We start from the raw sequence: 25,808 nt of genomic DNA, 5'->3' as shown, positions 1-25,808 counted from the left end.
AGTAGATCATTCGCTCGATTGATATGGGAACAACTATGGGAGGGAATGAAGGCAGGCAGGTGGAGCGCAAAGGTCGTAATGCTGTTGCCATCTAAGTAATATTTCAGACCATGCTTCCAGAACAACAGAATTTGCTATTCCCTCCCCAGAAGCTTGAATAGTGGCGAACTAGTAAATTCCAGTTAAATTATATGAGGTCGGCTGCTTGCCGACGGGTCTCTAGGGGATTTGAAATCTTGTTGTTTGTCGTCAAAAAGTAGTTATAATTTGGTCCTCAGAAACTCATTAAAACCATCCTGCTCAAGGATGTACCCGTGTGGGAATCTACTTTGCTCATGCTGTGCAGTATTTCTAAAACGTTTGGGGCTGGCTTCTGGGGATTTAGAACAAGAACTGATGGATGTTGCCCAAGCCGTTCCCCGTTCCCCGTTCCTTCTCTCGCCTCACCCAACTAAGCCTGTCGCCGTGCAGATGCTCTCTTTGTCCTGGCAGAAAACTCAAAAAGCGACCACTGTAGGCTCGTCAAAGTCAAATTTCCATTTGCGGTGCTCCCAATGGTTAGTTAGCTAGCTCAAGGATATCACAGTCTTCCCAAACTCCTACTCGAAGGACGTCTTATCAGGGCTGTCTCGACCGTTGCGAGTGTCAAGATGGAAGTAGATTTCCATCCAGAAGTCCTGCAACTGTGCTTCTGTCCACTCCTTAGATCAAAAAACAGCTAAATGATTATTAGGTCTAACACATGCATAGAACTCCTCCAGGAGGATTGGCCTGAGGTACTCAATGATGTCATTTTGAAATTGATCATGTTCAAGGCGAATGCCCTCAGAAAGGAGAGCAGAGGAAAGGGAACTGAAGAATCATATAACCTCATTGAACCCTAGGAAACTGTTGTACTAGGCTCGATCCTCTATGGGGTTGTGCTCGATAAGATGATCCACCTAAGATCATCTTAATCCCCCACAGTTCAGCATCGCATCCGTGAGAGCCGTGCCGGCGATACTGAAGGGATCCGAGATCCCTATCCTTAGAAATATCTGCCCTTGTCCATTATAGGTCCTTCTGAAGTTGGGTCGTAGGTTGGACCTCCCTCTGACCAAATATCCTCTGCCATTATCAGTAGCTCGCGGTCTTTCTCATTCATCCCCTCGTACATTTCTTAACACCGCCATCCATGTCCTCCCAAAGTAAAGCCTCTTTAAGCTCTCGCACATGGGTGCATGTACTGTAAAAGGGCCCAGGCAATGTGGAATCCAGTCAATGCCTATAGTTGACTCGTATCCTGTATTTAACCATTGTCTTGTTGGCGATGAATGGATCGTGACTAAGCCGGCTCGCTGTGGTCTTGCCGGCCATCATCAATCACCACTGCTCTCCTGCACCAATCCTCCTCCACCGGCTGGGCAGCGTCAGCCACAGCTTCCATGACCCCTCTTCGAAGCTTGTCCTGCAAGGGTTATAGCAAAGCCATCCCCTTCTCTGCTGCCAGCCGCCCCCTTCAATTTCGACACCAATTTCCTGCCTCGCAGAAATATTGTAGATTTGCATCTACCAGTTCTGCTGCGGTTGCTATTCGATTGAAGCCGACAACGACAACTCTCTCCAACGAGATCCCATCAGTCATGGACGCGAAGGTTAAACAGCAGTATCTCGCTGACTCTCCACCCACCGTGGTCAGGCTCGAGATCAAGCCTCACTTCGAGGCGCTGGATGATAAGCAAAAACGCTATGCTCACTTCATTAGCAGGTAGGTTGGTCTTCGTTCTTATATTGTCTCTTCAACTAGATTATGCTCGCGTTCTGCTGCCCAATTACTGTATTTAATGTTTCCATTGCGTACTTGTCTTGAATCCCCTTCTCCCAAATATGCACAACCTGTACATTGTTCGTTTAAACTGATGATGCAACAGGGCGGCTTTCCAAGGAACTCGGATCACTCTACGTCAAGTCTCTCCGGAATCCGAACCTGTCTACGACCTGATCATCTCTCTTTACCGTGCTTGCAATGGCGATTGGAACTCCCTGGCACAGAAGACCAGCGTTAGCGCAGAAAACCTACGCTTCTTCTTGGAATACGCGGCTCAGTTCTTAGGCAATTGCGGGTCGTATAAAGGATTCGGGGATTCCAAGTTTGTTCCTAGAATACCTGCTGATGCCCTGCAAACTCTCGCCTCCGTTACTCCAGAAACAAAGGCAGCATGGGAAAAGGCAACCAAATCTGGTGGAGGGATATATGAAACTGCTACTACCAGCCTTATGCATCTGGGATATCCGGAAAACGGACATATGTCGACGTATTACCCCAATTCCCCAACCATCACGAATGAAGAGATCTCTCTGATAGCTTCCTTTTTGGAACATAAAAAGTTATTACCGGAAAATACGAGATTGCGGAAAACGGAGTCCGGGGATTTCGAACTGCTGATTGCATCTGCAGATAAGTCCCCGGCGGGGAATGATCGAGATGCTGGTGATGCTTATCAATGGGAACTTGAAGGCAAACTACAAGGCAAAACTCTTCGCCTTGTCTTTGGTGACCACTCCGAGGAAATGGCCAAAATTGCGCAGAGTGTCAAACAGGCAGGCCTGAACGCTGCAAATGACATTCAAAGGAGAATGCATCAGGAATACTTTCGGTCTTTCACCACTGGCTCCCTGGAAGCGTACAAGCAAAGCCAAAGAGAGTGGATCAAGGATGTGGGCCCTATGGTCGAGTCAGATCTTGGGTTTGTGGAAACATATAGAGACCCTCATGGTGTCCGTGGAGAATGGGAGGGGTTTGCGGCTATGGTATACTAGTCATCACGTACCAACTCTCCGATTTTAATACTGATTAAGGCTAACAGCTTGTGCTAGGTCAACCAAGAGCGGACTAAAGCGTTTGGAAAACTTGTTGCGAACGCGGAGTCGATGATCCCAAAACTTCCTTGGGGCAAAGACTTTGAGAAAGATAAATTCCTCTCTCCAGATTTTACTTCACTAGAAGTTCTCTCCTTTGCCGGCAGCGGAATACCCGCTGGCATTAACATACCAAACTATGATGATATTAGACAGAACTTGGGGTATAAGAATGTGTCCCTAGGCAACGTTTTGAGGTATGTATCTTAATTGTCTGATACATATGCTAACCTCATGAAATCTGCTAACATTACTATGTAGCGCCAAAGCGCCAAATGAACCCGTACCATTTATAAGAGAGCAGGATCTTCAAGTATTCCGAGACTACCGCGATCCTGCGTTTGAGGTCCAGGTAGATGCTATCCATCTCTCCTCTGACCCCTTTCGATCACAAAAAATGCCATATATTTCTCCAAGTATTGAATTGCCTTTTTCCGTCGATACCTCTCTCACATTTGAGGTCTTAAACAGGTCGGAATCCACGAATTACTGGGCCATGGGACCGGCAAACTACTTCAAGAGACAGCTCCTGGCGAGTTTAACTTTGATATTTCCAACCCACCAATCAGCCCCATAACACAAAAACCAATAACGACCTGGTACAAGCCAGGGCAAACGTGGAGCTCAGTCTTCGGGTCGATCGCTTCATCGTACGAAGAGTGTCGGGCGGAATGCGTGGCAATGGTTCTCGGCTGCGACTTCAAAATATTAGAGCTTTTTGGCTTTGGCAACGGCGAAGAAGATATAAATGGTAAGGCAGGCAATGTCCTGTATGCCAGCTATCTACAGATGGCCAGGGCTGGTGTAGTGGCGCTCGAGTTCTGGGATCCTAAGAGCTCGAAGTGGGGGCAGGCCCACATGCAAGCGCGCTACAGCATTTTACGCACATTCCTGGATGCCGGGGGCGATTTTGTGAGATTGGTGCATACTAAAGATGACCTTTCCGATCTTGAGATTCACCTTGACCGGTCCAAAATCTTAAGCCATGGTCGACCAGCGGTAGAGAAGTACCTACAAAAGCTCCATATTTACAAGGCAACGGGAGATTTCAAAGCGGGCAAAGCGCTGTACGACGACATTACGAATGTTGATCAATGGTGGGGATCGCAAGTGCGACCGGTGGTTCTACAGAAAAAGATCCCGCGCAAAGTGTTTGTGCAAGCCAACACGGTCCTTGAGGGCGATAAGGTGGTGCTGAAGGAATATGAACCAACATTGGAGGGTATGATTCAAAGCTATGCTGAGCGCGATGTGTGAAGCAAGTGATGGAGCCGATGGGGGCTTGGGTCGAACTTCTGCATTGAGCCGTTATTGTTAATTATCATTATCCAGTTTCTCATGTTCATGTAACGTTGTTGTCTCACGATATTGTCGCGAGCAAAGCCGAAATGCAGGAAATGAAATAACCTCACTCATGAGTGCAGGAAAATGGGGAGAGAGAAAGAGGAGAATATGATAATAATAAACGCGTATCATCTCTCAGCGAGAGAAATAAAATACTCAATTTTGCGAACAGATATATCACAGCGACTACAGTGAAGCAAACTAGGTGGCCCCCATTGACGACGTCGAAAGGATGAAAATTTGCCATTATTAATACGCGTAATGGTAATGATTGGAATTAAGAAGGCCGTTTCTTGTTGGGCACGATCAATACAAGGGGATCAATGAAGGGAAGTTTCCGTTGATTCATTCCACCACAGTCCACAAGGGACCAAGGATCATCTTGCTCTTGAAGGATAGCTCCTAGCTACAGTTCAATTTCCCGTCTAGCCCGTCTCCGTCTCACAGCTCCCACTGCTTGCCAGCTGGCCAAGCCTGCCATTGACCACCATCCAGGCTGCTCCTATTGTTTTCCAGCAGGGCCCATCGCCCAATCCGGCCAAGCGTACTCACATGACCCCACCCAGCCCTAATTGACATCCCTATTGATGCCCGTTTCAACAATAGGGAACACCCTCTGCGGTCTGGTCCCCGTCAATAGACCTGGCGATATGGAGATCCTACTGGAGGAGCGGAGTAAACTTTCTTTCTGTCCGTCCCTTCTTCTTCTTCTTCTTCTGTTCCGATGATATACACTGACACCGATGTTACCCTCCACCCGGAAACCAAGAACTTGTTGGACCGACCCTTGCTGAGTACTGGGGCCAATGCCCTAAAGCGGAAGAAAGACCAGCACAGTTACTGTACCTCTTTCTCTTGAAAAAAAAAAAAAGAAGACGCCATAATTTTGTCAGGATCTGGTGACAAGGAAACAACCTGGCGGTGGCTGCAGTCAAGAGCAATCCCCAAAAAGGGGTTTTCTAGCCTCTACCCGAGATTTTTTGCTTTTTCCTTTTCTTCTTTTTCCCTATCCCATCTGCGCGGGAGTGGATGCTTAATCCCCGAATGGCAATAATAGATAATTTCCCCACCCTGTTTTTCGCCCAGAGTTGGCATGTTGTTTATTGTTGTTGGTGGTGTGTGGGTGTTTCTCGTTTGATATTGGTTGCCCATTCAGCCAAAGCGGAGATAAATCTATTCCTTTAAACTACTCCGTACATCTCTTATTATTATCCATCATGGCAAAAATATGGCAGCAGGGGTTGAATCGCTATTGAATAGCCCCTGTAATCCTAGCTGCCTTTATCTTTCTCTATTGGCGCGTTATTGTGGAGGTTGCTCGATTTTCCATTATTGCTAGGTCCCTTTTTTATTCCTCAGCCTCCTCTTATTGTTTGTTGCAGCATTGCGGGTTTTTTCCTTCATTTTCATGCGACCGTATTGTTGCAAGTTGTTACTTATTATTATGAATGCAGATTTGATTTCGAAGCGAACCGAGCACCCCCACGATGTATCAAGATTTTAGTTTGATTGTTGACTGCATGGGGTGACAGCTGCGACAGCCCTTTGCAGAGCACCGTATGATTCCCCATTATTTGGGTCTTGATATAGGGTTATGCTGTCATATCAGCAGCTATCCACGGGCCTGAAATAATATATTCATTATTTATTACATCTTTCTATTCTTGCATGATTACTTTCGTTCAAAACAACAACAATATTTTCGAAACGCCTTTGCCTTTCATAGATTCCCATCTTATTTTATATACAACCACGTTCTCTCGATCATCTCCCGTACGGTCCCCATACCTCCGAGATCCGATATCTACTTGTCCTCTCATTATTCGCCTTCTACTCTACCGAAATATAAAATGCAGCCCCCCTCAGACTCCATCAACCACCAAAGTCACAAGCTGGCAGAGTTCGTCGCCAGCCTCAGGTCCCAAAACAGTCTTGCTCCTCCTCAACCGCCACCAACATATGCGATCGCAACAGCTCGTCCTTCACTCGAGGACACACTCGGAGACATCGTCGAGGATGACGACGATGACGAAGAGAGCGCAGCCATTGTCCCTATCATAATCAAAATCGATACATCGATAAATATTGAGGGGCAGGGAAATACTATCGCCATCCCCACATCAATGGGCGCATCGACATCGGAGGAGCCTCCTGCTTCCATCCCCACTTCAAAACTGCATTCTACATCACTGCCTGCTGGTGGGAGTTCTCCTCTACAGCAACTCCAGCAACAGCGGCAGGTCAAATCTGCACAGCTGGCGACAGCTATTATCTCCGCGCTAAAAACTTCTGGCATCATGGATGATAAAGAGACGGGCAGGCAGCGGCCTGTGGAAGTGAACGTAAGCTCTGGCATACGTATTAAAGGGGATGGGAATGTCGTGCGCGCGGGTGTTCCGAAGAGATCAGCGTTGAGCCATGTTGGAAATTCCGATTCTTCCTTCGATGGGAAGGAGGAGTTGTCGAGGCGGTGGAGGAAAAGGAGGGCTAGCTCGGTATGAACGTCCCTTTACATTTTACCCTTTTTTTTTCTGTAAATACGTATAAGTGGCCTAACATATCGCTTTCCAGCAGCCCATCGAAATCCTTTCAAAGAAGAGGCAAATATAACCGAAGTCACCACCATTCTGTAGATTTTATACAGATACCACCACAACGCTATTTCTCCAGCTGCTCGTCGAACTAACTGGAAAACGCAAAATGTTTTGTTTTCTCCTTTTTCGGCATCTACGAGCGATTATCCTCCAGTCCATGTACGAGGAAAGTGAGTACAGCTGAAAGATCCACGACTCAATTCCCTGGCAAAGAAATAAGACACCCCACCGTGGATGTATGGCATGATATATTTCCAATAGACGAACACATGGCGTTTTCTCGAGCACAGTACACCCGCCCATTCCCGCAAACCGGACCCTTATAAAAACCCCTTCGAAAAGCGTACCTCAGGAGGTATATTTTTGCTTCCACTTCCACCTTCATGCAGCCAAGCATTACTCCTCCCATTGGTCTTCTTCCTTGCCATTGACTGCTCCTAACAGCACGCATGCATGAATACAATAATATCTGTCATATTCTGCCATTGACGCCAACCTGATTCCTTGTTGCCATCATTGCCAAATGCCAATCAGTGACCTTGTGAATGGCTGTTGACACATTTTAAATTTTGGTAGTTTCTGCATTGTGTCGCGCATGCTTGTATAACACGGTACGATAAATGGATGCCTGAGCGTGGAAAAAATGCCGCTTCATTGGCCGTTATTCAAGCACGGAAGGGGGTAGTGGGTGTCCTGTGAGGCTAGGTTTTTGCAGTTTGTTTGTTTTTTTTACAAAACTCGGATGTGGGAAAAAAGGAAAAGGAAGACGCCTGCATAAAGGACTGACAAAAAGAACAATCACGATGAATGATTAGACGACATGATTTTTTTTGGTCCTGTACTGTACATAAAAGGAAGGATAGGCTTTAAATAGTTTAATGTATATATAACGATGATATTTTGTGAGCTAGGGTGCGGAAACCTTCAAGAGAGCGTTATGAGTTCAGGTCTGTTTTAAATGTGAACACAGATGCCATGTTGATGGCAGCGTCCCACATCCCCAATCGCCCCAAGATAGCGCCCCAGATAAAAGTTGAAAATTTTACATCTTATAAAAATAGTAAGTTAAACCATCAGACTGCTCCGTAGGAGTAAATGATAAATGAAAGCTATCATTTTGCGTGCGGACTGAATAAATTGATATGCCGTTGTCCAATACACCACTATTAGCCGACTATTGCAGGGTAAAAGCTGGAAAGGAATAAAGAAAAGCAGTGCTCGGAATCTTCATACATATTATACATTTCAAGAGGGGAAAAAAAAGAGGTCGAAGGGGCAGTGCCAAAGAGTTTGGCAGAGAAATGGATATAACTCGGTCCAGAAGACAGTTAGTTACATTTTTAAAAAAAAAGGAAGCCTTCACCGTAGGGTAAGCACTCAGTCAATAAATGGATTGATCAGAACCGATCGATTAGATCCGACCAAATTAAATCAAAAATTGTTCTATGCGTTTTGGAAATTTGAATATGGTAAACCATGAAAACAGATAAAAAAAAGGGGGGGCCCCAAAAAAAGGTTTCCTTCCGACTCCGATTCCGATTTTGATCATCCTTTTTTTTTTTAAAGAAGGGAATAAATTATAAAATCAACGCCCCGCTGGTATATCAATGCGATGCAGTGCCGTGGACCATGCTGGTATCCGTTTATCGCGTTCATAGAGTAGGCCGCAGTTGTGGCATAATGTCTAGATAAAACACACAAAAGCACGTACAAATAGTCAGCATTTATTTTTATTTATTTTTATTTTTGAAAATGGAGCCAGCTTAAAATAAGCAGCGACAATGGAAGAAAAGGTTTGCTGCATGGAAGGCTATATTCTCAATTCGTTTTTTGCTTACCCTTGGCCCGGCTGGTCCATCTCTAACAGCCCAAACCGCCGTGCCCCAGACGGAGCAATTAGCACAGCGCCACGTTTGTCTCTCCCTGATCAGGCACCAGAAATTAGTTTCAAATCCTTAAGAAATCATATTTTAAAAAAAAGGGAAAAAGGAAAGGAAAGCAACACAACGAACCAGTCACTAAGCGTTCCTCCCCCACCACCATATCCAGCTCCGGCCCCAGTATCGGGTGTGCCCCTCCCACCACCACCAGGCGTGCCACTCCTTCCCCCAAGCGGACTAAGACTCCGAAACCGACGCTTCTTCTTACTCCTCTCCCCCCTCCCCATTCCCTCATCTGGAATATCGAAATATCCACCGCCAGACGAACTCTGCTGCCTCGTCAACTCAGGCACAATCCCACTCGTTGACGAAAACCTTGCTGTCTCCCTCCGTAACCGGCGAATCTGCCTCTCCCGATCCCCTTCCCTTTTCTCAATCTCCTCCTTCGATAACGTCTCCACCTTCGGCTCCCATTCATCCCCCAGTCCGTCGGGATCATACCGCCATCCGGCCTCCTGACCATTCGCAGCCTGGTTGTCAATCTCATTTCCATACCCGCCCAGGCCGCTAATCAGCCCGCCGCTCTCACATACTTCCTTCTTCAACTTCAACACGGCCTCATAGATCCCATGCGCCACGGCGCTGACCCATTCGGGACCTAAGCCTAAATCTGCACATGTGACGCGCGCGAATTCCTCAGCCAGTCCTTGCGAGTGCAGTAGTGACCATTCGAATTTATCTGTGTAGAGTCTGTTGTGTAGATTGATGTTTAGATTCACGACGCAGCGGTAGGCGTCGTCGGGATTTAGCTCGTTATCGCCCATGGAGAGTTGCTGGGAGGATACCAGCACGTTGCCCTTTCTGGGGCCTGTATCGACTAGGGATGCTGGAGTTGCAGCGTTCGTAGCACCAGGTGTTGCAGAAACGCCTCTTGAGGAGGGTGCCCCGGGGTTTGTGATGGTTTGCTGTGAGCTTTGGAACAGCGGATGCAGTGCGACACCGGCATACTCTTCAAGTTGCTGGCGGAGCTGGCTAGAGATCGCTACGGTCATTGCTTGCGGGTTTGGTAGATCTAGATCACGCACCATAGCCGTAGCGAATTCTTCGGGTGTCGTGAGTGCTTCGTGTAGATTCCAGAGAAAAGTATCTTTAATTCGATATGGAGGGGCTGGCTCTGGTTTGCGGTAGGCTGGAGAGGCAGGGTTGATACCCAGTTCCAGATAGTTTCGCGGCAATGGAAACGGTTCTGCCGGTTGATACGCAGGCACTTCAAGATCGATGCGGATGGGTACTAGGGTTAATGGGAGTTGTGCTTGTGTGCTTAGTTGCTTCTTCCTCCTAAACACAGTCCGTTAGTTTCTATGTAAACATTATCCAAAAAAAAAAAAAAAAAAAAAAAAGGAACAAGACACGATAAGACACATACGCCGGCTTCAACACCTTCTTAACCACCCATTCCCTGAAATTCGGCTGCATATCGACGGGCTGGAATATCTCCTTCCCCAGCTTCTCCCCCGCTGGCCCTCTGTCAGGGTTCAGCTCCTCCCTCCTCAAACTCCTTAATCCAGTCGGTCGTCGAGGTCCCTCACTATCGTCAAAGTCATCATCGTCATATCCATCCTCCGCATAGTTTACAGCGATGGTACCACGTTTGGTCGTGCGCGCTCCAAGTACACCTTGCGAGGGAGGAATGGATGGGGTGAGGAGAGCGTTTGCATACTGGCGGAGACGAGGGGAGTAGGAGGTCATGTATCCTTGAACCGGAGCCATAGTGTTGCGGTTGTTCCGAGTCCTCAGTAAACGGTGTTCTTTTGTATACTTATGTCTCTATCATGGCATTGCTTCGGGAGCGGAGATGGATGTGATGAAAGATCGTATGGATGGATTGAGGCGTATGTGTTTCCGCAGGGCTATCAACAAACTTGACCTGGTTTGCGACAACCAGCAGAGAACAAAAGCAGCGTCGCTGCTTCTTATTGCTCTGCCGGATTAAAAAGTGCGCGTTAGTAGGGATACAAGGCAAACCTATATGGGGCCAAGCATCAGCAATGGGGATGCATGTTGTCATTCCTCACAGAATTGTGAATGTCGAGTTATGTTGCGTTTCCCTTCCTGTTGGACGCTGGGATACTTGAGATGTTCTTTCTTTGCTGGCGTCGCGTCTGGCTGGATTGGGTGGGCTGCGCTAGTACCAGATCTAGACTAGCGCATCCGCTAGCCTCCAGGGTATCAACTTTGTATTACAGAGAACTGCAGGTAAATACGCAGTACAGAAAGTGGGAATGGAACTGATGATGATAAGAGAATCTGTAGCTCTATATATAATCTCAAGAGCAGGAAACAAAGCTCCCAGTAATTGGTATGAGATAGCCGCTGGTGTAAGGGATACAGGACACAACATTTAACGAAGTTTCAGTATCTAGGCACAATGGAAGAGTGAAGGAGATCAGCTAGGAGAAAGAACCAGCCTCGAACGTTAGGGAAATCATGCTGTCAACATGCAAATGAAAAGATACCAAACTCAAGGGCAGACTTGATATGAGTACAACGAATTAGGCATGCCGGAGGTTCAGAAAACAAAACCATAGGAAAAACAGTGCAGCTTCAAGCAATAATCGAATTTGAACACGAGAGAGACGATATTGTGCGTTCATAGATTCCAAGTTTCGTCCATCAACGCAGTCCAATGACGCTCTAGCGATGATGCGTTAGTTTCGGCACACTTGACAATTCAAACGGAACATCAAGAAAATACTAAATCTTGAGCTTGTGTACTCACCATTTCAAGCGTCCACACCCGGCGGATCCAAACCTTGAGTTTTCCCTCGACTCCCTCTACACCTTCAAGCTCCACCCCTTCCCACCAGCACCGTCGTGCCGGTTTCCGCCAGAAAAGGAGCAATTTCTGTGCCATGCCGACGGCATTATTATTGGCCAGGTCGCCCCGTATGTCAGTCCGGAGCTTCGCCAGTGCCAGGCTACATATTACTGCTTTGTTCGGTTCGCCTGCACGATGGCCCCATCGGTCGTCATGGTTGAAACCGCTGGCTTGTCGTCAGCAACGAATATATATACACAAAGAGCACACGAATAAGGGAGTTAATACGGGAGCTTACCCAGCGGTCAACATCTCAATCAGATGCTGTTCAGTAGATCCGGGCTCGTCGCTTTTTCGGAGTCCCGAGAAGATCCCGTCCTGTTTCAACAAGGCCCTCCCAGCGGCTCGTTTCACTTCGATCATCTCTGGATGGTCGATATCGACTACTGGCGGTATTGCGTAGAAGTCAAGGTCTTCGCGTAGCACGATGATACCCGCACGGCCCTGCAACATATCCCTCGTGGACCCATGCATTGGGTCCATGGCGTAATCTCCTTCAGGCGACGTGGTTGGGGATGGAGAGGATGAGGGAATTGACTGCGCCACAGAGCGGAAGAAATCTAACATGTATTGAAGGGAAGCTGGGTCGTACTAAATGGAATCATATCATGTGGATGAGTGCCGTGTTTGGCTAAGGATAATGGAAATGGGGATTTTAAGTATACGGAGGGGAGGGATATGCAAACGTACGTCGACAGGGTATACATCACCTTCATGGAACGTCCCCATATGCCCATCAGGAAGGAGCCCATTCGGGAATAAGGAAAGAAGAACGAATTCCGGTAGAGTGAGTAGTTCATCGCGCGACAGTGTAAATCGTGTACCACTATCCACCCCATTTTTCAATTAGCTCCAGAACAGTTTCTGTTTTATAAGGATTTCGTTTGCAGAGAAACTAACCGTAAATCTAACGTGATATGCTCATCGCCCCCAATATCTTTGAAATAGAAAATGAATTAGAAAACTTCAGGAATGCCAAAGCAATACATGTCTGCATATAATTGTGGGGGGTAGTACCTCCAAGCGCATTCAGCGGGCCTCCACCTGTTTGTTGTACTTGAGTAATTATAGATGCAGCTCCTCCTGCGGCGGCCATGACGTAGGTAAAGGACTCGAGCGGACTATACCCTTCAGTATATGGCGGTGGCGGCTCTCCGTCGTCTAGACCTTTGCCCGATGCTTCTCCTGTCTTATCTCGCGAAAGAGCCGCTTTAGTATCTAAAACAACGGGCGATTGCGCAAGTGATTGGGATTGGAGGGTGGAGGGTTCTTTGAATGGCTGTGCTGGTGAGAATGCCGGGAAACACGGCGAACCAGATTCTGTGACGGATGTCTGGATGCGACTGAGCTCCTCGTCAGCAGCCGGGCTGGAGTACAGGGATGAGAAAGGTGGCGGGTAGGATGAGGGAGAGGGAAATGGAAGGGCAAAGGGGTTGCCCGAGGAAGAGGAGTTTGGCGAGTGAAGAGGTGGAGCGGTATAGGAATCGTCGTCGTTCTCCACGGTGCGTGACGTGCGGCGTGAACTAGATGGCTGCGCCGTCCTGGGCGAGCGTGATGGGTCTTGAATGCTCGACAACGCGATGGAGGATGGGTAGTAATTAGGTTTAGATATCGGTCTGATGAGTTTGGAGGTCTGGATCTTAGATTATGGGTTGTCCTCTGCTTGGTTGCATGCGGAATGCGGAATGGGATTGTGGGAGTTATGCTCCACAGACAATGGGAGTCTGACCAGAACGCGAAGGAGGGTAGAGATTGGGATAAGGTAGTAAAGTCGATCTAAAGGAATCCAAGGAGCAAAGGCGGGAACGAAGGAAGGAACATGGAGGATGGCGAGGCAGGGGATAGTCAGAGCAGTTTGGAAAGCCTAGGGGGTTATGCGATAGAGATGTAAGAAAATTGACGCTATGGGGTGGACGGGACTGGACCGGACCGGACGGGTGGATGGAATAAATCTGAATTATCTGAGGAGAAATCGGTGCTGAGTGGTAGTGTTGTGGTGATGTGATGTGATGGCGGTGGCAGTAGCTGGGGAGTTGAGATGAACCTTGGAAGTCAAAGAGTGCCAGAACCATGGGCAGCCTCCAATCACCAGCCCCTGAACGGCGCCGAACAAAGCTCCAGTCACTCTGGCACCTACGACGATTATTACTTGTCAAATAAAACACCACCTCTTGTTGGCCATATTTAATCTCAAATGCACCGTCGACATTCATCTTCCAAGTCTCAGGAGTACATTGCATCTTTACAGTTGTCCCGTCCAACGCAGTCTGCACCGTATGTATATATGCATGATAAAAATGAAATATCTAAAATACAAAATAAAATGATTGCTGTCCAAAAGACATACCGAATTCCGGGGATCATGTATATAACAATGTCTTTGCCTGTGCTCTTGCATTTGCCCTTGCCTCCTCAACTAAGCCCAATAATCAAGATCAATTCCAAAAGTCCAGGAAGGTTTTTTTTTTTTAAAAAAAAAAAAGAAAAAAAAAGACATAGCTCATTAAGTGTCTCGTAATGCGGGATATGTATCCTCCAAGGAAAGGCGTTCGCTGTAACTTGACAAATGCAGTCCTCGTGAATCAGATTCTGAACTTTTGTGTCACCACGCTGTATATTCCAAAAGGCCGGGACGCTATTTTCTAATATCTAGACAGACCAATGTGCATCGGGAGTGTCATAGGGCACCCTTGATTTCGGATACAAAGATGTAGGTTGTTCGAAATACGTCGAGGGACCGATTCCGTCGCCGGTTATGTTTTTCGTGCTATGTGGAGGAGTAGTAACAGTACCCTCAGCATCGATTTGTTGAGGTCTTTTCTGTTCGGGGTAATATTGGCCACCGGGGTGCAGGGCCTGTGTCGTCTAAAGTGCTCGTTAGTATGCAAGAATACGTGCCGTTTGCTTGCATGGGTCCATTGTCAAAAGTGTACCGGTGTCAACGCTCTCCTGCTTTTCCTAAAGAAAAGAAAGGGAAAGCGTTTACTTAAATATATAAGTAAATTTGTACGCTTGTATATTTATGGAAGGGTACTGACTTGGCGGAATTCATCGCCGTCAACGGTGACTTCGCGATCGCGGAGTTGCCGCATTAGTGCAAGGAAGTTGCTTTCTTTGAACTTCTGGCTCTGGTCATGACTGACACTGTCGAGTAATTGTCCGGCCGTCCTTGCAAGCTCATCTGATTCATCCGACCCGTTAACTTGCGGTTGGATCGTGTCCGCACCTATTCTAACTGTCTGCTCAGCCTCCATTCGTTCTATGACTTCTCCGTTTTGCAACTGCCGTTCTTGAAGCTCCACCTCCGCTCGCACTTCCGCAAAAGCTGTTTCGAAAGCAGATTCATCAAATATTGCTTCTTCTTCATGACGCTGAAAATGGGATTGGGATTCATCTTGGTGCACTGGGTAGTCATTCATGCCACCAAAACCCATCCCCCCTAGAGCTGGACCGTATCTAAAGGGTGCCTGAGGTATTTGTATTTGGGCTGCTTCTGTTTGGGGTGTTTGAAAGGTGTTCTGCATAATTTCATTCTTCCAGCTGCTAGAAGAGGATTTTGCGCGAAATTGTTGAGGAGGTACATGTTGAGCCGGACTCGATATTTGTAGATTTTGGAAATCCGACGCCCATCCAGAATTCTCTGTATGATTGAAAGCCAAATGTTGTGGTGCTGGTCCCAAAACTGATGCAGGATGTTGGATATCAGAGAGTGGAGCGCCGGAAACACCCGCTTCAAAGGCGTTGAAATCTCGGTCTAGAATACCTTCATTATGATTTTGTGACCGGAAGCCCTACATAATCAGTATTATGCAAATTCTATTATCTGGTTCAAAAACTTGGAAGACATACTTGAGCAGGCGAGTGGCGAGAAAGAATACGGTCTTGTTGAAGCGTTCTATCTACAGATGTATGTTTCTGGAAGCTCTGGAGAGCATTCGAAGGACCGCACAGCGCATCTGCCATGATGCCGTAACTTGGAAAAAAATTTTTAAAAAAAACCAAGAAAGACCGTGCTGAGCTGAGCGTGCCTAGATGTGAGGGAGAAGCAAAAGGAAAAAGGAAAAGAGTCGGGGCTGGCAGGTATGAAGATATCAGATGCCTCTCGCGCCCAGCAACCAAGGTGATGCGATGGATATTATGCCTTCAATAGGCATATACGGTACTCTAGGGCATGTAAATACATATGCTCCTAGGATCTCGACCCTTCAGTATTGACTGCAAATATCTGTATATCTGGATATGGACAATGATGTCCAAGTAGCGGAAGGAAGAAGAGAGAGGGACATGAACAGCGGGCCGAGGCAAACTCACGTGGGATTGACGGCACTGCTGTAGTTCCGAAAAGGGAAGTGTTTAGCGCCGCGTCTGGTTGGCGGTAGTCTGGCCGTAATAGCCGCCGACCATTGAACAACAGAGAGTGGCATAACTATACTAGGAGTGTTTATACATATGTGCATTCCAGATTGAAATTCCGCCCTGTCCAGCCATTTTATGTGACATCTAAAATGGTAAATATTTCTTCCACTCTTGTCCCAGTTTTTATCTGGTGCTTCTCTAACCTCCTCTATAGGCGCAAGTTATAACGAATTCTGGCCACGATGACATGATCGTATGTCCCTGCTCCCCAGCAAGCATTATCTTCTCCCCCTTCCCCCCCCTCCCCCGCGATCAGGCAGCGCATGTCTAACATATTGCCCGTCCATAGCATGATGCAGCTCTAGACTATTACGGTCGCAGACTAGCAACATGTTCGTCAGACAAAACAATTAAGATCTTCGAAGTGGAAGGCGACTCCCACAGGCTGCTCGAGACATTGAAAGGGTATAGACCTCGCTTCCCCCAACTTTGCGACTGATTGACACCACCAATTACTAAAAAATAAATATTGTGTTTTTTCTCCAAAAGCCACGAGGGAGCAGTATGGTGTATTGCATGGGTTCGTATAACCTGAGGAAGCATCTTTGCTTGAGACACACAAACCTAACCCTGTAACAAGGCACATCCCAAATTCGGAACAATCCTAGCCTCCTCCTCCTACGACGGCAAAGTCCTCATATGGCGCGAGCAAGCTCCTAGCACCGCCTCCGCCTCCACCGCCAGCACCTGGACAAAAGTTTTTGATTTCTCCCTGCACACTGCCTCCGTCAACGGCATCTCCTGGGCTCCGCACGAGAGTGGCTGCCTGCTCGCCTGTGCCTCCTCCGACGGCAACGTCAGCGTACTTGAATTCAGCGACAATAGCTGGACGCACCAACTGTTCCACGCGCATGGCATGGGTGTCAATTCCGTCAGCTGGGCGCCTTCTGCCGCTCCTGGTTCCATCATCAGCACGACCCCAAGCCCCGGACAGCTACGCAGGTTTGTAACGGGCGGGAGTGATAACCTTGCTAAGATATGGGAGTATAAGTATGTTGTCTTGCATTTCCTATTTATTTATTTATCACAACTTGAATTGCTCAAAGATTGCATACCATAAATATATATGTGTATATGTAGTTGGGCTAACCCAGCGAGAGCAGCGCCGAAAACAAGACCTACACAGTAACCAAGGTGCTGGAAGGCCACACAGACTGGGTACGTGACGTGGCCTGGTCACCAAGCATCCTCTCCAAATCCTACATCGCCTCAGCTTCCCAAGACAAAACCGTCCGCATCTGGACGTCCGACCCGTCAAACCCCAATGAGTGGACCAGCCAGCATCTCGAGTTTGACTGTGTGTTATGGCGTGTCAGCTGGAGTCTGAGCGGGAACGTCCTGGCTATCAGTGGTGGAGATAATAAAGTCAGTTTGTGGAAGGAGAATCTGAAGGGGCAGTGGGAGAAGGTGAAGGATATTGAGGACTGATTTTAGTTATAACAAGGGGCTCTGTTTTGGTCGTTTCTCTTTCCCCTCTAATATGGCTGGGCGTACGTCTTATGTTCATATATTTATTTCCTATTGCGGTTTTCGTCCATGCGCGAACAAAGATTTGCTTGCTACCCGTTTCTTCTCAAGCAGAGGCATTGTTAAAAATCAAAAATTCATGTCATATGTCTGCGAGTTACATACCTTGGCGGAAAGGGAGAGATCAACCATACGTTTACTTGAAAATCGCTTTATATTCCAAGGAAGAACAATTGATACGGATCGCCATTTACCATACCCCTCAGTATTCAAAATGCAGCCTTTCGCAAGGAAACCATTTACTAAGTAATAACAAGAAGAAAAAAGCAGGATGAATGTGTTTTAGACGGTAATTGATAGCTACCCTGATAGCCACTCTTCCTTCAACCTCTTTCCCTAAATTTCATATCACCTCCAGGCGATCCTTTCTCCCCTACCGCCATTAAAAACATAAAATCAAACCGTCCAAAAAATAAACGGTCCCTCCTCCACCTCCGCCTCCGCCATCATATTCCTCCACCTACCCATCATAATACCTCCCCCAGGTAGAATCACGCCCTCATACCCAAAGGCCCAAAGGAAATCCACCGTAGTCCAGCTCCACGGCAACCACTCTTCCTCCTCACTCTCCCCTTCATTACCACTGGTAAATCCGTTTCCATTGCCATTGCCATCAACTGCAGAGACAAAAAATTCCGGGTTAATTTCATAGATGATAAAGCATATTCGACGCCAGCCAGGGATGCCAGCCTGGGCTGGGCAGGTTTCTGTGAAACCCCGGATAGGGTGGGAGCGAGGGTTTTCGTCGTCGTCGTTGTTGTTGTTGACATTGGTGTTGCCATTGGCATGGTAGTGATGGTGGTGGCCATCGAGGGATTGGGTACCGCGGAAGTACGTACGGGATGGGGATTCGATGTAAGGGTTTATGGGATAGGCTTCGTTGAAGATGGGGAACCACACGTTCGTCGTGGTTGTGGAGATTTCAAGTAGCTTGTATTTGTAGATATTGTTAGTTATCTTGTGCGTTTATGATGGGTTTTATGACGTGTGAGAGATGGTTTTAGTTTCCTGAACTTGACTTTAATTCAGTGGAGGAGAGGATATTACCAGTGCACAAGTACTATCCCAGTGACTCGCTAAATCTGCGCAGGTCTGCCGCTCCTGCAAGTCCTCGAATGTCGTTGGAAGGGGATGAATGCATGCTTGTGTCTGTTAGCTAAAGGATCCCTAGACGTTCTATAATGGATAAAAGGAGAATGAGAAGGGAAAGCGGGAATTGGGAAAGAGGAAGAAACAGTAACGAGGATGGAGGGTAGGTACAATAATATCCCAACCAACAAATACCCAGGCTCTCCCTATTCCCAAGACCCTCCTCCCAAGTCTTCGGCCTCAGAATTTCCGGCAGGTTATGATACGTCCTATAAAACGTATCCTCATCTGGATTCGTGAGGTGCCGTTTCCAGAAATTTCGAATATGTAGAACCTGGTATAGGTCAATGGATTCGCCATCATCAGAGGCAGTAATAGGCGGGGCTGTTATCGACGAGTCGCATGCATATACAATCCTCAAATCATAGTCTGTTCGCAACGAGCGGAAGGAAAGCCGAAGGTCTAGAGCTAGATATGTCGCGGCCAGTTGGATGGCAAGATATGACCTACTCAAGCGATCGCCAATTATGGGATGATTGAGGATACCAGAGCTCATAATAGCGCCTTTGATTCGAGCGTGATTTCGAGAAACACATTTGTCATGAACTTGCTGGTGTGGCCAGGTATAGGGGGATTCTGCGGAAGAATTAGGCGCACGCTTTTGAAGAAAAAGGGCGGGATGGTTAAGACCAGTTCAGACAGTTACATACCAACAAGTAACGTAGTCAAAACACTCAGCCACAGTTTCTCCTTCATTCCTTCCTCGGTTTGAAAAGAAGGTGTCTGAGCCAGAATAATACTGCGCACTTTGTATTCTATCCTAACCTCTTCTGAAGACTTATCTGGAGGCGGATGGTCATATTTGTCTAGAAAACGTGCCCTCCAAACACCAGAATTGGGTGGGATAATGACCTGGGCAAAATACCGACAGGTACGGGCCATCCGACATAGATCTGAGTCATTTGGGACGAGCATGGCAATCATTTGAATCAACTTGTGGTCTCTACATGTCAGTAGGTCGTAAAGGCAAAATCCGTACATATCAATCAGTTCAAATATCGATACCTCTCTCGGCAAGTCCACCAGGCCAGTCCCTATCTTCGACATCACGGTCCCTCGGTCGACTCGATCCAACCTTTCATTCATGGGTTCTTCGAGGGGGTGGTACGCAAGCAGAAGAGCATAAGGGTCGAGCGGCGCGTCACACCCAGCAGCTGAAATGAACGCGGGCTTCAAAGGTAAGGTAAATGAACGATAAAAGAGTCAACGGAAAAGGCACACAAGAGTGAATCGCCACGAGAGCACGCTCACGGCTAAGGAACTGATAAAATCAATCCATAAAACACAAGCTCACTGCACTATCCGATGCTTGGACCACTAAGAGGACTCCGGAATCGATGAGAGAAGCATCCCCCATGGCCAGTCTGACAGTGCACTTAGGAGCAGCAGATATATCTGGGGGTTTCAAAAGAGTTCCGATCCGTTCAAAGGGACGAATTCAGTACTGGGAGTGGGCAATTGATGCCAGATAAAGTATCGCAGTACCCCTTGGAGAGGCCCAAAATCAAAAGCTGACTCGAAAGCTGAACGAAAACGAAAATAGAGAAGTGAGCTTCTCATATCGTCAATGGCCTCAGTGTTCCTCAGTGAGGAGTGGTCATCTCATGGATCTTTGTTATTCTGGCCGAGATGTTAGCCTGAGAACGGAAATAAAAATAAATGCGATAAAACACATCAATGGTTCAGAATAAGAGCCCCTTCTCAGTCGTATTCTGTGAGTGAGCTGAGGCGGTTGCTTGGGAGGCGAGAGGAGGAGGGAGATGGATAGGGGTGAATCCATGATTGGACATCGGCCCTGGAATTGGGCATAACAAAAATAAAACTGGAAGTGAATTAATCAATTAGTGGTTAGTGAATGTTCGAGCTGATTTTTAATCGAAAATAGAGAGATCTAAATCTGTGAGTCGGTTACACTTCTGAGGGGCGAGAAAGCATCACCTACGTAGGAACAAAACAAAACATGTTTCATCAAAAAGAGATTTGCGCCATGATGCATGAAAGAATCTTTAGTTCTATCCGCCTGAAGCTGCTGTCCAGTCGGGTTGCCTGTCATCACCTATCTTCAGAGCCCACATCGACCATCCTCAAGGGAAGGTTGAGATTGGGAATAATCTTTCACTGGAAACTATCTGAAAAGGCTTAGACGGGCGATCGAAAGCCGACCTGGGTCCATAGACAGACTTACGATGTAGTCCAAGTTCAACACACCAGATCTGGAGCCCAGCGTAGATCCAAGCTGTTCACAACAGCCCTGCCAGGTCTAGAGATCCAAGTCTACATGCCAGACCTAGAGTTGGCTGCAATAGAACAGCTGTATCTACTCCATACATCACCAGCACGTTTCAACAAAGCCATCATCTACTTGTTCCTCGTCTTCTCCGTCAAATAATCACACAATCTGTATGGCACATCGGCAACTCTAACGAGAGAAAACCCTCCCGCTAATTAAGTTAATACAGGAAAATAAGCGGTAGCAACGAACAATGACCACATCAAAGTTACGTGCTCCATAAAGAGGACAGTCCTGGGACCTGGCATTTTAATTCAAACCTCGTCTCACTTTTGCTTTTTTCATGTCAAACTCTATACACAACGAACAAGAGAGAAAGGGTGGGAGAGAGGTGGAGAAAAAGAAAAAGGAAAGAAAATAACACCAACCATTAATAAGTCGGGAAAGAAATGTCGGCTGAAGTTGAGAGGTGGCCGGATGGTGCATTGGAATAAACAAATAATAGCCACAGTGCAGCCCTACCCAAGCTCATGCACCGAACCTACTATCTACCCAACACCCCCTTTTCAATCCCCCAAAGGACCCCGTGGCCTCTTTTTTAAAGGATAGGACATCACAAAGAGGAAAAGGAATAAAGGAATAACCCCCATACTCATATTACCGTGTCGTACATCAAAAGAAAAAGAATAAAAAAGACACACGGGCTTGCTTTTAATTTGTCAACATCATTTCTTCCTTCGTCTCTTTGCTTTCATGGCCGTAGTCTGACATGCAGAAGTTTAATCAAACGATCTTGGGACAGACGAGAGATGGAAACCAAGAGAAATACAATCAAGAAACATATGAAGAGAAGGCAAGGAGGGAAAGGAAGTGGGAAGCAGAAGATGAGGAGAAAAAGACAAAACATAATTTATAGTGTGTATCCCATGACAAGACAGGACCCCGAAGGGCTGAAAAGGAAAATTAAACCCAGTATACCCATACAAAAAAAAAAGGGAAAGAAAAAAAATGAAAAAAAGAAACCCTAAACGAGAAATACCAAAAAGGGAAATTAATGAGTGATGGCAAATGCAAATCTGCCAGGGAAAAGGAAAATTGTTAAAAGGCACAAACCCAAAACTATTTCATCAGTGCATAATAGGGTATTTTGGTGTTTCCCAAACGTTGCCGTTTATCATAGTCATTCAATCAAAACAAGCATAAAGCGACGCGACGTGATTTTCGGGGGTGTCCGTCATACAACAGTCATTGCCATACGTTCACAGCCGTCATTTTCGTTGTGTGTAGTGCTGGGTGCGGCAATACTCCGATATCCATTTGTGTTTTTCGACCGGGCCAATCCCGGAAGACAGCGTGAAGACTCAGTATCACTTTGTGGCCGGGTAAACATTTGACTAAATGGGGGGTCTTGGGGGCGACAGTTAGTTTCGGTTTCGGAACCCATGCACACTCCCTCAGCCTTGCGAACAACTTCCTTGAGGGACCTTGTAACGACGCCGGCTCGAATAACAAGGTCTCGCAGTGACTGGGTGTCAAATGGTAATTTCTGATGTGGGTCTGTGCTGGACGCAATGTTCTCCGTGCCCTGGAGACTGCGCTTTTGGTGTATCGTGTCAAGAACAAATTTGGCTTTCAAAGAAGAGTCCGTTCTTGGTCGAGGAGGCGGGGTTATACTAGGATTCGGGTTTATTTTCTTGGAGAGCGGTGATCGACGAGTATCATTATTCGTACGGCCAGATTGGTCGTTAGTTATTCCAATAGAAAAGAAATCGTCATCTGAATCTTCAATGCTAAAAGTGGTTGATGGTAGTTGGTGCTGTGTACTATGGTTTCCTTCGTCTTCGTCATCATCCTCTAATGTAGCCAGGTTAATAATGCCCTTAGCTTCTCTCCACAACTCGTTAGACGGGCCATCAAGAATGTTTAGGGCACCCGCGCGGGTGTGGAGTCGTTTGAGTTCCTCCACAAGTAATGTTAATTCTTGAACATGCCCGAACTGGCCATGAACGCTAGCTTGACGCTCCATAATGGCCTTTGGTACCTTCATGCCTGGATTTGATGGTAGCTGGTTCAACTGTACATCATTCCCTTTCGACTCATCTTGTTTATCAGAATCCTCGAACTCAAAGTCGCCATCCCAGTCCTCGCTCACACCTTTATTCCCTAAGCCCCATGTGCCGAATTTCGGAATGGATTGATGTGCATTATCTGAGAGTGATGGCTCCCGCGCAATTGGTACGCTTTGACTTCTAAGGTGCACAGCACTACCACAACGTCGCGTTACAGTACGACCCCCGCGTGTGTCAGGAACCTGTTTGCCGTGAACCGTTTTGGGGCGAAACTCAGAGCTCCGTACGTCTTTATCGTTTCGCTGTTGTTCTGACCAGTCAAAGAGCGAAACTCGCGCCTCTCTACCAGAAGTTCCGTCAAGCGTAATAGATGAATGGGAACAGTCTATTCTTGGCCGGAGCGTTATCAAACCTTGAAGAGGCGAAGGGCTAGAACTCGATCCAACATAGGATGGTAATTGTTCATCCCCGTCGCCCATGGGCTCTATATCATCTAGGCTATTCCATTCAATGGGGCCATCATTGGAAATTTCCGTAGAACTCGACGCTAACGAATCGGGCCGCTGTATAGACTCTTGCGTGAGCAGTAAGATCTGAGGTTCATCAGCAGATAATGAGGGGCTATCGTTAATATTAAGGTCGCCATCATGAAGGGCGTTTAATCGATTGGAAACTGCGTTAGGAGTTAGGTTCTCAAGGACATTGACGGTCTCGCAGGCAAGTTCCGATGGTGATGGCTTATCGAATATCGTTTCGATGTGCGGGCCACGGTGAGCTGGAGGGTTGCCCACACCCACACGGGTAGGAAGGGAATCAAATGCTGTCTCACTTTGGAAATCAGTCTCATCTTCATCCCCTGAGCTGAATATTCGTGTGTCATTGTCTGAGCCAACCAAGGTGGAAGCCGGGTCAGAGGTAGCTGCAGAAAGTCTTTGGCTTTTGGGACGGCTGGAGCAGGAAGAAAAAGTGTTTCCGGAGGGATTAAGCGACTGCTCCCCTGATGATGACCGGGATCTGGGATCTAAAGGTAGGTCGCACCAGATCTGTCCAAGGGGAAACTCGCCACGGAGTTCTGAAAATTGCGGGCGCCGGCGGAGGCGAGATTTAGGGGAGTTGTTTTCTGAGACTATAGGGTTAAGCTGGTTGAGAGTAAATTCTATTGGCGAAGAAGACGATCGACGCCTGAATAGATCTACATCAGTGACTGGTCTCCTTTTCCGAAGCCGCATTGAGTTTACACCTAACCCCTCAAGTTTAGCGGCTAGATCGTCCGAGAGCGGATCGGGTTCTATGGAGCACTCCTTAGGAAACGAAAACCCACGACGACGCCCCAGATTTCCCTGGGCTGAGGATTTCCATGAAGCCGGTGAAGTTCCTGTTTCTCTTTCACCAGAAAGGGAGTGCTGCGGACTCCGCTCACCTATTGGTATAGGTTGAGTAGCTGAGTCAACTGGAATTGTGTCATCGTGGTTAATACAAGCTCTAGTCTGGTCGTGTCTGTATGTGTGATTGGGGGTATCACGCGTTATGGAGGATGAAAGAAGTAATGTAGGGACAACACCAGGCTCGGGTACGAGTCGACGAGGGGAACGATCTCTATGTCTTGCGGACGGACGCCGTCTAATCTCCGGAGAATAGGGATATTCAGACCGGAAGTATGGTCTCCAAGTCCCATTCGTTGAATCAAACGTTTCTGACGGCGTCTGTTTGGGAGGGTAAAGGGGGGAATATGGAGGTTCCAATTGCATACGGTTGTCGGTGGACGACTGTTGTCTCATATTTGCAAGTCTCTGGTGGCTAGTGGCTGGTCGCCGTAGAAGTGGAGCGGGTGCTGCGAGAGATCCGGATCCCGTCCCCTGCAAATGGGAATTTGCTAGGACACGCTGTGATGAGGATCGTTTAACCAACTTATTGGGTGCTTGATCCATGCGGAAAGGAGAAGAGAAGAAGGGACTCGTGGACCCACTGAGAGATGGCGAGTCCGGCCGCGAACCTGAGAGAGGGCTGTCGTTTTGAGATGAAGATATTATGGAAAGGCGCCGTAGCCAAGATGAAGACGGCCTTCCCGTAGGGGATGCTACTAGAGGCTCAATTGTAGAATCATCACCAGACATAACAGACAAAGGGAGGGGCCCCACATAAGTTCGACGACGCGGACGAGTCCTTGGGGCTTCTTGTGGTATATCTTTCACCGGATGTGCTGTATCTGGACTGCTCCTTGAGAAATCATCCGCTGGCTTGGGAGGAGGAACATGGGAAGTTGCCGGCCTATGCGCATTGGAAGACGAACGAGTAGGCAATGCGTCAGCCGGGGACGACGACATATCTAGGACACGGGCCAAAGGAGAAGAATAACTGTTTCGAAAGATAGAACGTCGCCGCTTGGGAGCGGGCGGTGGAGGTTGTGGTTGGCTCGCCTCGTTCCTGCCCAGGGCGAAGCCCGTGGCGGCGATTCCAACTGTGCCAATTGCACAGAGCTGTAGGTCGCGGCAAGAGTAATCAGCAGGGAGTCTAATGCACGAATATATGTATATTTGATGCATATTGAGTATACATATTGCGTTGCGTGTATTGTGTGTGTGTATGAGATACACTGATTGATTGATCAGGGGACAAACAACCAGGGGTGTCTGTCGGTCAAGATTCCACCAACAACACCGCCAAAAACACACCACAAACAACAGCAATAGTAGTAGCAGTATGGAAAATGTAAACATAGCAAAGGGCAATTGGGAGGAGGCCGAAATGGAGCTCACCGTCGACACATGTTCCATTTCTTGCCTTGATTACACGGGAGCGCGGTCAAGCACCAAGATAACGCTC

General features: G+C 47.4%; 9 protein-coding genes across 9 annotated transcripts; 4 read left to right on the top strand and 5 right to left on the bottom strand.

Moving 5' to 3' along the window:
• Positions 1-306: 306 nt before the first annotated feature.
• On the top strand, positions 307-1,031 carry HCBG_02228 (uncharacterized protein; the record flags this gene model as incomplete). Its single annotated transcript, XM_045429277.1, has 3 exons — positions 307-557; positions 587-693; positions 967-1,031. The coding sequence occupies 3 exons, from the start codon at positions 307-309 to the stop codon at positions 1,029-1,031; spliced, it is 423 nt and encodes a 140-aa protein (XP_045289172.1).
• Positions 1,032-1,404: 373 nt separating this feature from the next.
• On the top strand, positions 1,405-4,409 carry HCBG_02227 (dipeptidyl peptidase III; the record flags this gene model as incomplete). Its single annotated transcript, XM_045429276.1, has 5 exons — positions 1,405-1,747; positions 1,911-2,790; positions 2,857-3,095; positions 3,160-3,250; positions 3,370-4,409. The coding sequence occupies 5 exons, from the start codon at positions 1,623-1,625 to the stop codon at positions 4,153-4,155; spliced, it is 2,121 nt and encodes a 706-aa protein (XP_045289171.1).
• A 1,683-nt stretch (positions 4,410-6,092) lies between these two features.
• Positions 6,093-6,852, top strand: HCBG_02226 (uncharacterized protein; the record flags this gene model as incomplete). The annotated part of the gene is made up of 2 exons (XM_045429275.1): positions 6,093-6,737; positions 6,814-6,852. 2 exons carry the CDS (start codon positions 6,093-6,095, stop codon positions 6,850-6,852), a joined length of 684 nt encoding a protein of 227 aa, XP_045289170.1.
• A 1,569-nt stretch (positions 6,853-8,421) lies between these two features.
• Positions 8,422-10,834, bottom strand: HCBG_02225 (uncharacterized protein; the record flags this gene model as incomplete). The annotated part of the gene is made up of 4 exons (XM_045429274.1): positions 8,422-8,520; positions 8,675-8,759; positions 8,849-10,054; positions 10,143-10,834. The coding sequence occupies 4 exons, from the start codon at positions 10,484-10,486 to the stop codon at positions 8,422-8,424; spliced, it is 1,734 nt and encodes a 577-aa protein (XP_045289169.1).
• Positions 10,835-11,093: 259 nt separating this feature from the next.
• Positions 11,094-12,690, bottom strand: HCBG_02224 (uncharacterized protein; the record flags this gene model as incomplete). The annotated part of the gene is made up of 6 exons (XM_045429273.1): positions 11,094-11,410; positions 11,496-11,760; positions 11,833-12,185; positions 12,285-12,420; positions 12,495-12,531; positions 12,612-12,690. 6 exons carry the CDS (start codon positions 12,688-12,690, stop codon positions 11,390-11,392), a joined length of 891 nt encoding a protein of 296 aa, XP_045289168.1.
• Positions 12,691-14,243: 1,553 nt separating this feature from the next.
• HCBG_02223 (peroxin 20) lies at positions 14,244-15,557 on the bottom strand (the record flags this gene model as incomplete). The annotated part of the gene is made up of 3 exons (XM_045429272.1): positions 14,244-14,459; positions 14,633-15,385; positions 15,444-15,557. 3 exons carry the CDS (start codon positions 15,555-15,557, stop codon positions 14,244-14,246), a joined length of 1,083 nt encoding a protein of 360 aa, XP_045289167.1.
• Positions 15,558-15,878: 321 nt separating this feature from the next.
• Positions 15,879-17,735, top strand: HCBG_02222 (protein transporter SEC13; the record flags this gene model as incomplete). Its single annotated transcript, XM_045429271.1, has 6 exons — positions 15,879-15,905; positions 16,165-16,203; positions 16,300-16,415; positions 16,500-16,530; positions 16,591-17,000; positions 17,114-17,735. The coding sequence occupies 6 exons, from the start codon at positions 15,879-15,881 to the stop codon at positions 17,436-17,438; spliced, it is 948 nt and encodes a 315-aa protein (XP_045289166.1).
• Positions 17,736-17,933: 198 nt separating this feature from the next.
• HCBG_02221 (uncharacterized protein) lies at positions 17,934-19,601 on the bottom strand (the record flags this gene model as incomplete). The annotated part of the gene is made up of 4 exons (XM_045429270.1): positions 17,934-18,467; positions 18,585-18,679; positions 18,822-19,262; positions 19,337-19,601. The coding sequence occupies 4 exons, from the start codon at positions 19,599-19,601 to the stop codon at positions 17,934-17,936; spliced, it is 1,335 nt and encodes a 444-aa protein (XP_045289165.1).
• A 2,549-nt stretch (positions 19,602-22,150) lies between these two features.
• On the bottom strand, positions 22,151-25,759 carry HCBG_02220 (uncharacterized protein; the record flags this gene model as incomplete). The annotated part of the gene is made up of 2 exons (XM_045429269.1): positions 22,151-25,462; positions 25,742-25,759. 2 exons carry the CDS (start codon positions 25,757-25,759, stop codon positions 22,151-22,153), a joined length of 3,330 nt encoding a protein of 1,109 aa, XP_045289164.1.
• Between the last annotated feature and the right edge of the window lie 49 nt (positions 25,760-25,808).

This window comes from Histoplasma capsulatum (genome assembly GCF_000150115.1).
Source record: "Histoplasma capsulatum G186AR genomic scaffold supercont2.3, whole genome shotgun sequence".
NCBI lineage: Eukaryota > Fungi > Ascomycota > Eurotiomycetes > Onygenales > Ajellomycetaceae > Histoplasma > Histoplasma capsulatum.
The sequence above is the reverse complement of the archived record's forward strand: the minus strand, read 5'-3'. Positions and strand labels throughout refer to the sequence as shown.